Source organism: Rattus norvegicus, chromosome 8 (assembly GCF_021556685.1).
Source record: "Rattus norvegicus strain SHRSP/BbbUtx chromosome 8, alternate assembly SHRSP_T2T, whole genome shotgun sequence".
NCBI classification, from domain to species: Eukaryota; Metazoa; Chordata; class Mammalia; order Rodentia; family Muridae; genus Rattus; species Rattus norvegicus.
The window spans coordinates 96,455,732-96,467,801 of record NC_141541.1 but is presented as its reverse complement, the minus strand read 5'-3'; the positions used below and the strand labels follow the sequence as shown (position 1 = coordinate 96,467,801).

At 42.1% G+C, this 12,070-nt stretch overlaps 1 protein-coding gene across 2 annotated transcripts in view; it reads left to right on the top strand.

The window, feature by feature from the left end:
* The window catches only part of Tbx18 (T-box transcription factor 18), a 28,027-nt gene continuing 15,957 nt past the window's right edge, over positions 1 to 12,070 (top strand). The window contains exons 1-4 of one of the 2 annotated variants that reach the window (XR_015626663.1): positions 1 to 730; positions 1,578 to 1,782; positions 3,820 to 3,921; positions 6,808 to 6,979. Coding sequence is in view for 1 of the 2 variants with exons in the window: in NM_001108173.1 (NP_001101643.1) it covers positions 421 to 730; positions 1,578 to 1,782; positions 3,820 to 3,921; positions 6,808 to 6,979 (789 nt within the window). In the remaining variant the exon portion in view is untranslated. 2 annotated transcript variants of the gene reach the window in all.

Sequence of the window (12,070 nt, the reverse complement as noted above, 5' to 3'; positions counted from 1 at the left end):
ACCGCTCTCCTGCCTGGAAGTGCTGACAGATCAAGGCAACAAATTTCAATTACAATCCCTAATTTGTGTCCGCAGAGTGTTTTTTTTCCCCCGTGTTAGTCCTCTCGGGCGCATCAGTCGAGGCAGATCTTGGAGCAGCAAGAGGAGGTGGAGGGTTTGGGAGTCAAAAAGTGCACCACTGAGATCGAGGGAGAGACAGAGGGAAGGAAACTTGGCGGCCGCGTTCCTGCTTCCTCGGATCCCAACGCCGGAGAGAAAGAGGAAACGGCAAATTTGTTTTTGCCCGCGGCTAGGAAGGGAACAGATCTCGGGAGGCTTCGGGAGCTGCGGAGCGTTTGGTGGGGCCAGGAGGGCGAACGCGTGCGTGCGCCCCAGCCGCGGGTATATGAGAGAGGGGCGGGCGGGCTCGGGGCGGCGGGGATGGCGGAGAAGCGGAGGGGCTCACCGTGCAGCATGCTAAGCCTCAAGGCGCATGCCTTCTCGGTGGAGGCACTGATCGGCGCCGAAAAGCAGCAACAGCTTCAAAAGAAGCGGAGAAAGCTGGCCACGGAAGAGGCGGCCGGGGCGGTGGACGACGCAGGCTGCAGCCGTGGCGGAGGCGCGAGCGAACACCGCTGCTCCGAGGCCGACGAAGACCCGGCTCCCCCGCCGCCCGCAGCCGGGTCGGCGTCCGGGCCGGCGCGGAGCTGCACGGACGCCGAACGGAGCTGTGCTTCCCGCGGACCCGCGGGTGAGTCGACCCCTTCCCGCCCCAGCGGCTTCCCGGTGCGTCCCCGCCCGGATCCCGCGAACCTGAGCTTCGCCCGGTCCTCCCCGGCCTCAGCCGCCGAGCCCCGGAGGTCAGACACTGACCCGTCGGCCCAGCGCACCGTCAATCCGCGGCTCTCAGCCGGGCCCGGCGGGCTGCCGACGTCCTTGTCCCTGCGCCCCGGAGGGTTCGAGCCCAGGGGTGCTGCTGCTTTTCGCTTCTCTTAAGTTTTAGGAGCCCCCGTGGTTCGTGCGGGAGGGCGCGGGCTAAAGCGCGGAAACCGCATCAGATGCCCCGAAGCTGGGTGCGCCAACCCGGGAGGCGGCAGCGAGCTCGCCCACACTCTTTGCCCTCCGGAATGCGAAGCGCTGCTCCGCCCGAGCCCAGGCGCCCGGGGACTGGCTTTTCTCACTCTGTATCCGTTGTGCGGCGAGGCCTGGAGAGCCAGCAGCTGGGAGGATTGGTGGGAGCGGGATTTGGGGAACTTTCCAGAAGGTGCCTCGCTTCAGGCCCGGAGGCCAGACGGCCGCCTGGGGCGAAGGGAGGAATAGGTGACCGGAGCAGATCCGGGCAGAGGCAGCGGCGGGATCTGAGCCCCGAAATAGTGCGCTCGGGACCGGTCCCAGATTCCGTAGCGTTTGCTGCGCAGGGAGTCCGCGGACCTGGCTCTGCGACATGCGGACTTGGTGGGACCCTAGAGGCCTCAAGGCAGCTCTGATCGCCCGGCGCTGCTGGACTGCAGGCAGCTGTCCTCGGGCCTGGCCCTGAGTTGATTCTCCAGGCCGCTCTCGCCCTCACTGCTTCCCTGTCTCTGCCCTCTGCTGTCCAGGCAGCTGTGAGGACGGTTTCTTGCAGGGCGCTTCCCCGCTGGCGTCCCCGAGAGGTTCCCCGAAAGGGTCTCCGGTACCTGGCCTGGCACGGCCGGGGACCCCGCTGCCCGCGCCACAGGCCCCAAGAGTGGATCTGCAAGGAGCAGAACTCTGGAAACGCTTTCACGAAATAGGCACCGAGATGATCATCACCAAAGCCGGCAGGTAAGTTTGAGTCTCCAGGTCTCCTGGGACTCTGGCCTCACCCTACCCTTCGCCTGGCCGCAGCCGTGACCCACCCCACAAAGCCCCAGACAGTAGCTCCCTGTCTAAATCTTCATTGCTTTCTTTCCAGACAGTGCTGTCGATGAAGGGCGCATTCCGGCCCGGTCTTGTTAAAGTCAGAGAGATCTTTTGTCAAGATGGGTGCTACAGCCTTAGCGAGCCAGGATCCATGCTCTGAGTGAGGGAGTGAGACCCTGTTACTTGTGTACCTCAGTCTATGCATTTACTTAGGCTCTAGTTATCAGTTCTGAACTAGGTAATAGATGACCCCTCCCGCTTTAGTTATATTTTAAATATATATTTTTTAGCACACTCTGATTTCTTTTATAAAATTCCTAACTTCCAAATTAGGAAGCACCATGAGCCCAAGGGTGTATTGTGCTATTCTGATGTTAGGCTACCGTGAAAGGTCACCATGGTCGTGTTTAATCATGTATTGCGATAAGAATCATTACTCTGAGTTTTAAAACTGTAGACAACACACACACATACACACACACACACACACACACACACACACACACACACACACACACGAAATCAGCCCCACTACCTTAATTTGCAGAATACAAAAACATTTGGAAAGAAGTTAATTTTTCTAGACTGTGTAATTTGTGTATGGGTCATTAGTCAAATAAATGGATTTGTTGGCCTCATCAAATTAATTTGGGGTCGGCATAAGAAACTTGCACTTTCAAGTTTTCAACTCATTTACTGTAATGAAATCTAAGAATAATACGATCCCTTTAAAGGTTCTTTAAAAAGCACACACAACTCTTTCAGGGAGTACACATGGTAAAAACCTGGGTAGCATAAAAGCATCCAAACTTATTAGAAATTACAAAACATATTTTATTGAATCCATATGCTACCTTCTGCATTCTCAGGGAAGTTTTTATTAATGATCCAAATGCGTTCTTCAGCAGCACAAAGCAACAGTTGTCTTATAAAGGATGTAGTTAAAGACCTTGCCTCTTTATCTTACAGGTGCACTGAAAGAACACTAAAACAGCCAGCATATTAAACTGCTCTCCTGTTTAGTTAATACTTAGGGACTTTCCTTTCACTGGCAGTGGCCTTTAATAGCGCTGTTGTAGAAAAAAAATCGGTAAATAAATTTGTGTTATAAGGCTAAATGAACAGAAATGAGATTAGTTGGAGGGTCCTAGACATAAATCATTAAAGGAAAGCTTTTTTAAAGGGCGAAACTGATGCTGTTTTTAATGCATGCTAAGGTGCTGCGTATTTCTTGCTTCTGTGCTCTTTGTAAAGGGATTACGTGCCTTTACTTCAGCATCTCCTTTGATACACATATCTGGGAAGTCAAGGGAAAATGGAATTTTCGTTTGCTTTAATTAGCAATAATTGTGGTTAGAAAAGAAAACATCTTGGGGTTGTGGTGTGGGGGGGGGGAGATTCATAAATATACGTTGTGTTTAGTTTCTGCTTCCAATAAAGAAGTTTTACTATACCTTTCAAATTTAGAGCGCCTTTTGCACTTACCTTACCAGGCTGCAGACAGGAAGTCCTGTCTCAATAAAGAACATATTGTTTGGTTATAGCATGGCACATTGGCTCCTTGTGGGTTTTTTATAACCCCCTTTAAAATTTCACATTATAATATATTTTATCGCTTTCAGCAATTTGAAGTTTGTATCATTTGACGCATTTCACTGTTCGTAGGAAGGTAAATAGGCTTTGTTGGTTTTGTCTCAAAAGCAGCATTTCTTTACTGTAAAGTCCTTTCGTGTTTAAGATACACTGATGTTTCACTAAACACGGAACGCGTGTACGCAGCACAACAAGTCACAATTTTAAAGGCTGTAGTTTTGCTATAGCCTGTGTTCTGAGCCCAGAATTATGTTATTAAAGTGAATATTGTAAGTTTGTCTACATTAAAAAAAATGGACGTTTCTTGGGTTTATTCAGTCTCTATTCTTAATCACAAGTAAAACCAAACCCTTCCCTTGCAAACAGGCGCATGTTTCCAGCGATGCGAGTGAAGATCTCCGGGTTAGATCCTCACCAACAATATTACATTGCCATGGATATTGTGCCTGTGGACAACAAAAGATACAGGTAGGACTGATGGCTACAGGCAGAGCAGCGGCAACATTAGGGCTCTGCAGCTTGTGCCTGTCCTATCCAGCCTATGATCTTTGTTTCACAGTCTGTAGAATTCCCAGATTCCTGATCTAAACACCTATGGGTTCTTACAACTCAGTTGGTGCCTTGTCCCCCAGGGTATGTGGAAACTCAGTGTTTGTTTAGCTTTTAATACATGAAGAGATGTCTTTGGTCATTGGAACTTTGAGCAGGGGACAGTCCAGCATTGTTACAGTGAATGTATCTTTAATGTCCGCTAAAATTTCAGTTAGAATTTTGATAGGAAGTGTCTTAATGCAATGTTTGCAGATTCACATTATGGTAAATGTTATATTTTTCCTATTTTGATCTTATGCTAATTTTCCTGTTATAGTAAAAGTCATATAAATTTTAGACTTTTGAAAAACATGTTTACAAGTTAGAAAATAAATCTCATAATTTCATTGTGACAAGAAACCATCTTTAAACTTGTAGTAAATTGTTATCCCTGGCTTGTTTTTCAGGTTGGGAATGGACAATTTTTTAAAGTTTTCTATAATTTGAGGATTTTGGAACAGAATACTTTTGTCTAGGCATCAAGTGAACTCTGAAAAGATACATTAGTTCTTTAGTTTCAAACTGCCTTTGCTTCCATTTATGCAAGAGAGAGAATTAGTGATTTTTCAATGACAATGCCTTTTGTTTATCAGAAGGGTTTAAAATGCTAAATTGTTTAAAAGGAAGTTTGAGAGTTTGGAAGATAGAAGAAGGGCCTCTGAAAGGTCTTTTTATTTTCTTTTTTTCTGCCATTTAGTATATGTCTAAATGAAATTATTTGATTTTTATCACTTTAAAAAAATGGGTGCTTGTTTTGCTGAAGGCAAGTTTTTGATGTCAAAGTATCCAGCTTTAAATTTACATATGAGCATATGAAATACTGACAGTGTTAAACATAGTAGTTTTATTTGTGGTTTTTTTTTTATTTAAGTTGAATGATTTGCTTTAATTCCGTAAGTCTTTGGGAGTTTGCTAACATTACCAATAACTAGCAGAAAGCAGAATGCATTAAGTTTATTCAGCAATCACATACGATTTAAAGTCCATATTCTAATCTGAGTTTTGTGCTGAGGAAGATGACATAGTTCTTAATGAGTTTCCAAGTTACCCTTTCCTTTTTCAAGTTTCTATTCTGTTCCTCCCTCAAGCTTTGCCCATATACTTTAGATCTATATATACTGTTACAGTAAGCAACGAAATTTACATCTTAACAGATCAAACTGTAAAACACAAATTTGTTTTCCACCATTGCTTCCTAGCATACATTTGGCTTTGGTAATTAGCATGTTTTACAAGGAAAGTTTATATGTACAATTTATTTTCTTAGGGCATGTTGGATGTTGAACTATTTAGTGCACATAATTTTGCAAGGTTTTGATAGAACGTTTTTATTTATTTTGGTAGTAGCCCAAGTCTTATCTGAAGTGCCGGTATTTTTTTTTATGTATCTCTAAGATTTCTATTTATTTTCCAAATTTTCCATGGGTACCAGAAATTATTTTTTGACTTATTCTCTGACAAAGAATGGTATTTGGTTAAAAACGTTATAAAAAAATCAACAATCACAATAGCTCATAGGAATTTATTTATTAAAACCATACCATGCCAATTAAAGTACAGTTTTAAAAATTTAAATGCTCTGCATATATATCTTGCTTCAAGGGAAGGAATTAAAATCTACAAGGGATATTGAGCTTAAAATTGAGTTCACTGAAATGCGTAACCACAGCTGAGACAAAGAGCTTCACCAAATATGGATGTAAGAAAACGTTTCGTGCTGTTGTAAAAAGATGTGCGTTTGACACACAGGTGTTTCTGACTTACCTGAAAGTTATCACCATAAATTTTGTGCAGTATTTTAACACGTGAATAGGATAAAGCATATCTAAATGTATAATCTCATGTCACTTTTTCAATATCCTACTTTCTATTTTCTTTTTTTTAGATTCACACTGCGATAATAATCTGAATTGTACACTTGAATTTTCAGATTTTATTTATTCCTGGAAATTTTATTGCTTGAATGTTTTTATTGCTGAGTCAATTTATTTTTGAATATTTAAAAAGAAACAGAGTAGGCTATTATGTTTTTTAACTGTGAAAATAATCTTAATTGGCAGGTCTATACAAGTGTGCCTTGCATGTTGAGTATCGATAGTTGGAAATTAGAACTTGCTAACTGAAGTGATTTTCTTGGAAGGTCAAGAAAGAGAAGCACGAAAGATTAATGATAGCCTTACATTTTATGATTCTTCAAAAAATTTAAATTATCCTGAATTATTTTATTCTCTGCTTATGTTGGGAAAAACAGTCCTACATGTTAAAATGATACATTTTTTTTCTCCCCAAAAAACAATGTAACAGTTTTCTCTCACCTCTCCACTTTTATCCCACCAGGCTGTATGGAGCCTGAGAAGGGAAGTTATCATTCAGGAAGTAGAAAACTTTAAAATAAGACACTGAAGTAGGTTTACTCAGAGGTGAGAGTGACAGTTTCGTACTGTCTTCATGTCAGTTAACTATTCAGATGAAAACTACCAGAATGTAAATTATGTCTATTGTATGTGTAATACGTTAGGATCACGATATGTGGCATTTATGGGAGGAGACAGCCTGTATATTTTCACTAAGCCATCAAAAAGATGTTTACTCTGAGTTATACAAGGCTTCATAGTACAAACTCAAAAGTTTGCTTAAAGGTTTCTTTTGGGTGTGGAGAGAAATAAGTTTGTGTTAGACTTTTAGAAAAGGGTGCACATTTGCTTTGAGTTGTTAATTACAAGAAATAGTTCACATTCTGATAGTCTTGTCTTTGCCATGTAGATATGTTTACCACAGCTCTAAATGGATGGTGGCAGGAAATGCTGATTCCCCGGTGCCACCCCGAGTATACATTCATCCAGACTCACCGGCCTCTGGGGAGACTTGGATGAGACAAGTGATCAGCTTCGACAAGCTGAAACTTACCAACAACGAACTGGATGACCAAGGCCATGTAAGTAGACAGCCTCTCTGGCATGACCATCAGGTGACAACCCAGAGCCTAGCTGAAAACTGCTGAGATTGTGACACTCCTTTCCCTTTGGTCAGTGGGGAAACAATATATGCCAAATCAATGTATGTATTTGTATCAGAGACCATGTCTGTAGCTGAAGTGTCCCATGAAGCATTTATTAAGCTTAAACCAGATATTTGCTTTGTATTGGACTTAAAGGAACCAAGGCAGAGACCAAAAAAAAAAAAAAATTATCTGAAATCCCATGAGGGGCTAATTATTATACTTGAACTGTGTTTGGAAGTTTGGTAACAGGGATGATTTATTAAGTCTTCTACGCATCCAGCTCTTTTCCCAGATGCGGCTCACGGCCTGGGCTTACTCTGTTTGTGCCTTCCATCTGCAAGTTCCCAATTGTTTTGCAATGACATCTAATGTGTCGAAGTATGTTACAGTTCCCTTTACTCTTAAAACTGCTGAAACTTGATACGTGGATCAAGTCCAACCACTCAGAAAAGACAGTCAGTCGTTGTTAACAGCTTGCTGATTTTAGGCAGGGTTCTGCGCAATTTTTTTTTTAAAATACTCACTAACTCTGGATAACGTTGATTTCTGTTCAAAGCTAGCATTGCTGTTAGGTGTATTGTTGTTAGAGTTTTGATTCAGAAGAACTGACATGCTGTTTGAATAATGCATACAGGAAAGAAATACCAACTTCATTATTTCCCAGCCAAAGAGCACACACAGGTTACTTATAAACGAGTCACAAAATAAAACTGAAATGAACATTAATTTATTGCTTGTGCTGTGGTTTGCAGCTGTCTAGATGTCTTATCACCTTGATGGGAACCTTGGGATGGTCACCTTTTTGTTGCAAATGCAGTGTCTGCCTTTTAAAGCACAGCTAAGGACATGACAAACTATGGCCACTTTTATGACTTCAGACTGAATCAGAGGAAATAGACACTTTGTTTTTTCTTCTATTTTAGTAGACAACTTTATTTTCTTTTTCTTTACTTTTATAAATCCACAATCAAATTGTTACAGCTACTGTTCACTTGCTTACTGTGCTGAAACGTGTCACAATTTCCTCTGTGTGAGCTGTTGCTGGTGCACTCATCGGAAAGGGTCTGTTTTCCCCCTTAGTAGGGGATTTAGACTGAATGCTATTTGGTGCTGCTTACTTTCAAAACACAAATGAGTGTCCTGAATTCTACACTTTAAGATTATATTTTTTAAAAAGATAATTGTGCCCTAAACCATTAACTGATAAAGAATTTATATCAACACAGTCATCTTACAGTTCTAATACTTTTAGTTAAGGGCGCTGGTTTTATATATAGTATGTACCATAAAAAGTTTTATGTGTAGATTCAGTAATCTGTGTTTTTAGATTTCTAATTTTAGTAGTTTTTATCTAAAAGAAATTTCCCAGAAAATATAATATGTATGTGTGTATGTATAATATACGTATATTTTATGTATAATGTATAATACATACATACAGGAAAAATATTATGTATTTGTATGTGAGAGAGGAGTCAGAGAGAAGAAAGAGATTGAGGTAGGAGAGAGAGGAGAGAGGGATGGGGGAGGAGATAGAGAATAAACATGTTCACGTCATTGTGGGAGAGTGGGCCACTTCTATCTTTTGGAGACCTAGGAAGAACTGAAGTTATGACTTGAACCTAAAGCTAGTCTGTTATCAGAATTTTCTCTTCTTCCCGGGACCTTACTCTGTTTTCTCTTAGAGCCTTCAACTGATTGGATGATGGCCACTTACTGCTACAGAGACTAATCTGCTTTTCACATGTCTACTGATTAAGTATTTGTCTCTAAGCCATATTTCCACAGCCATATCTTTGTCACTATTTGCTTAAAAATATGGATACAGTGTCCTGGCCAAGTCAATAGATTAAAATTAACCATCACACACTATTTGTTCAAAACATAAAAGAATAGTTCCAAATTGAAGTCCAGTGACATGGACCTAAAGAATCTCGCTGTTAGAAAAGTTTCTAAATGCAGCAAATAACAACAACAACAACAACAACAACAACAATAATGAAGTGTTCTGGCTACTAGTGAAGTGTTCTTTTACAGTTGTGACAAGATGTACTGTTTAATCAAGGGATTGAAAGGGCGTCCATAGGGGCACAAGAGATCTGTGACCTTAAGAAGCAAGGGCATGGCCTTGTGAATGTTAGTGTCCAGTTGACTGGAGGGGAAGGCCTTTCCACATTATTCCTTGGGGGGAAAAATGTGTTCTTGAAGATTGTTAAATGATCAAGGACACTGGGCAGAAACTGGTTTTGTGAGTTTCTTGCCTCCGTGGGGTGAGAAAGGAGCCCTCACAGATGGGTTCCCTGTCTGCTGCTCCTAGAGTACAGTCATCCCAGCACAGGAAGCCTAGGAAGAGTACAGGAAGTCCTCTGCTGCGTGGACTCTTAGCTGAGCCCGAGTGAAAGCAGATTAGAGACTGGGAAAATGCTTGTATTTGTGCTGCTTGCAGCTCAGGTCACTGCAGGCAGTGCTGTGTGGTGGGGCTTAAGCAGAGACCCTTGGGGGCTTTAGCTTTTGCAGTCTTTTCACTTCTGTCATTCCACCAATTCTAAAAGAAGTCAGTGTCACCTCTAATAAAACCGCACAGGACAGAGTTTAATTTCCCAGATTCCTTTCTTACATTTTAGTCTCTCAGTCACCTAACCCTCTCCAATTTACTGTGTTAACATTTCCACGCATATGCAGCTTTGTGACTGGAGAACTCTGGGGCCCTGGGAGCGTTATTAAATTAGCATAAAGTGATCCCAGGTAAGCCAAGTCTTGTAGGCATTGACTAGACTCGCTTCCGCAGGAGATGATATGATTTCCCCAGAGTGACTTTTTAGCTTCTCAAATACTAGACTTGGTTCAGAAAAGGAAATTAAGGAAGATTCAGAGTGGCAATGTCCCTCAGAGCCACAGCTCATCCTTGAATGTTGGGATAACTTTGTAGATCCTTTTGATCCTTGGGGATTCTGGGTAACCTTATGATAGCTTTGGTACAAACCAAGGGTGGCTTTTGGCCTTCCCTTGGATAGGAAGGTCCTATGCTTGGGTGATAGTTTCTTACCTCATGCATGTTTCCTTGTTTTCCTGGAACCTGTCTTCTGAGGAAAGCATTTCCTTGAGCATTTCTCTTAAAAGGAGAAGAGGTTTGAGGGTGCACTTTGAGCTGCAGCAACTTCTTATCTGTAGTTCTGGGGATGCTTTGGAAATGGGCTCTGTCTCAGAGCTATATTCATAGGCTTGTAGGAGTGCGTGTGTCTCCACTGCTGATGATTTCCTGTCACACGTGCCTACACTCTCCTATGGTTTCTCCTTGAAAAGTCAGATGGGGAAGCAAGATGATGCAGGAACAGTGCTTGAGCTTTCTCATTGGGAAGGAAGTTGAAGTGGTTGAGAAGGATGCCACATCTGTGATTCCCTGGCAAGTCAGTTCCACTCCCGTGGCCTTGTTTTCTCATGGGTGGTATTGGAATTAGAGACACAAGGCAGCTGGCAAACTTGAAAGAGTGCGTTTAAAAGGGCCTGAAACACAGTGTCACAGAAGAACAAAAGAGAACCCTACTATGCCCGTGATTAACTGATAGTTTCCACACTACTTAAACTGAGGCATAGCTGGTGTTGTAAGGCTTGTAGGAAGGGGTAGGGGGAGAGGGGAGGGATTGGGGATGTGGGGAGGGGCATTGTTTTTTGTTTTTTTGTTTTTGTTTTTTTGTTTTTTTGTTTTTTCTTTTCTTTTCTTTTTTTTTTTTTCCGGACCTGGGGACCGAACCCAGGGCCTTGTGCTTGCTAGGCAAGCACTCTACCACTGAGCTAAATCCCCACCCCAGGGAGGGGCATTGTTATCTGGTCCTTTTAGGTCCTTTGCTTGGCTTAATCCAATCTTGAGAGTTTGTCATCTAGAAAAAAAACATTTTTCCCCCCAGTCATCAACAAGTTCCACTGAACTGAAAAACTAGAAGCCCCATCTGTCAAACTATCCAGCTGTCAGATAAAGACGTAGGCTTCTCCCTCATAGAAGCAGGGGGGTGGGATGGGACAGGGGGTTTACAGTGGGGAAACTGGGAAGGAGAATAAGGTTTGAAATGTAAATAAATAAACTATCCAATGGGGGGGGGTAAGAAAAAGAACTATGCTTCTTTTGATACAAATCTATTTCATAATTAACTAATTAGCAGTGATAGAGGTTAAGGCCAGCAGAAGTGCTTTACTACTGAGCCACATCCCCAGCCCCTCAACTCTAGTCTTTAAAGTAGAAAAGAAGCCTATAAATGAGTTCACTCTGTTTGTGAATATAGGTCTGTATGCCTTTTCTAATGTTATAGCTAGTCCCCTGACCAAATCCTGTCTAAACAGAACAGATAGTATAGAGAGTACACATAAGGTATGATTATTTAAGCTATAATTATGATCTCATTTTTTTTAAATGGCTGGTGGTCCGAGGTATCCTACTCAGTAAGAAAAATATTGTTGTCTTACTATTCTTATAAATGGGACGGTTTATCTTATTTATTTATTTATTTATTTATTTATTTATTTATTTATTTATTTATTTATTTATGAGAATGGGTGGTTGTGGGTCAATGCATGCCACTGCGCAAGCCTAGAGGTCAGAGTACACTCGCAGAAGTCCGTTCACTCCTTCTACCAGGGAAGGAGCTCAGGTCGTTAGACTTGGCAGCACTTATCATCCTTACTGAGCCATCTTGCCAGTTTTGCATTTGCTAACTCACTAAGAAACAAATGGTGATACTATGATGATAAAGAAGAACTGAGCTTGCTTCGTGTTCTCTCAAAAATTCCAGGGATACACTATATTTTCTATAGACTCTTAAAATACATTATCAGTTAATGTGTGAACACAGGCATTTATCAATCAGTTTTTGCACCCCATTTCATTATACCCCATCCAAATTCACTTTTGAAAACATGGTAAGGGTATAAACAAATGAGCGGACACGTATAAAACTGAATGGAGGCATGTCCTTGAGAGAACAGTCTTCATAAGACAAGGCTGTAAAAATAAAGAGCCCTTTACTACCTCCA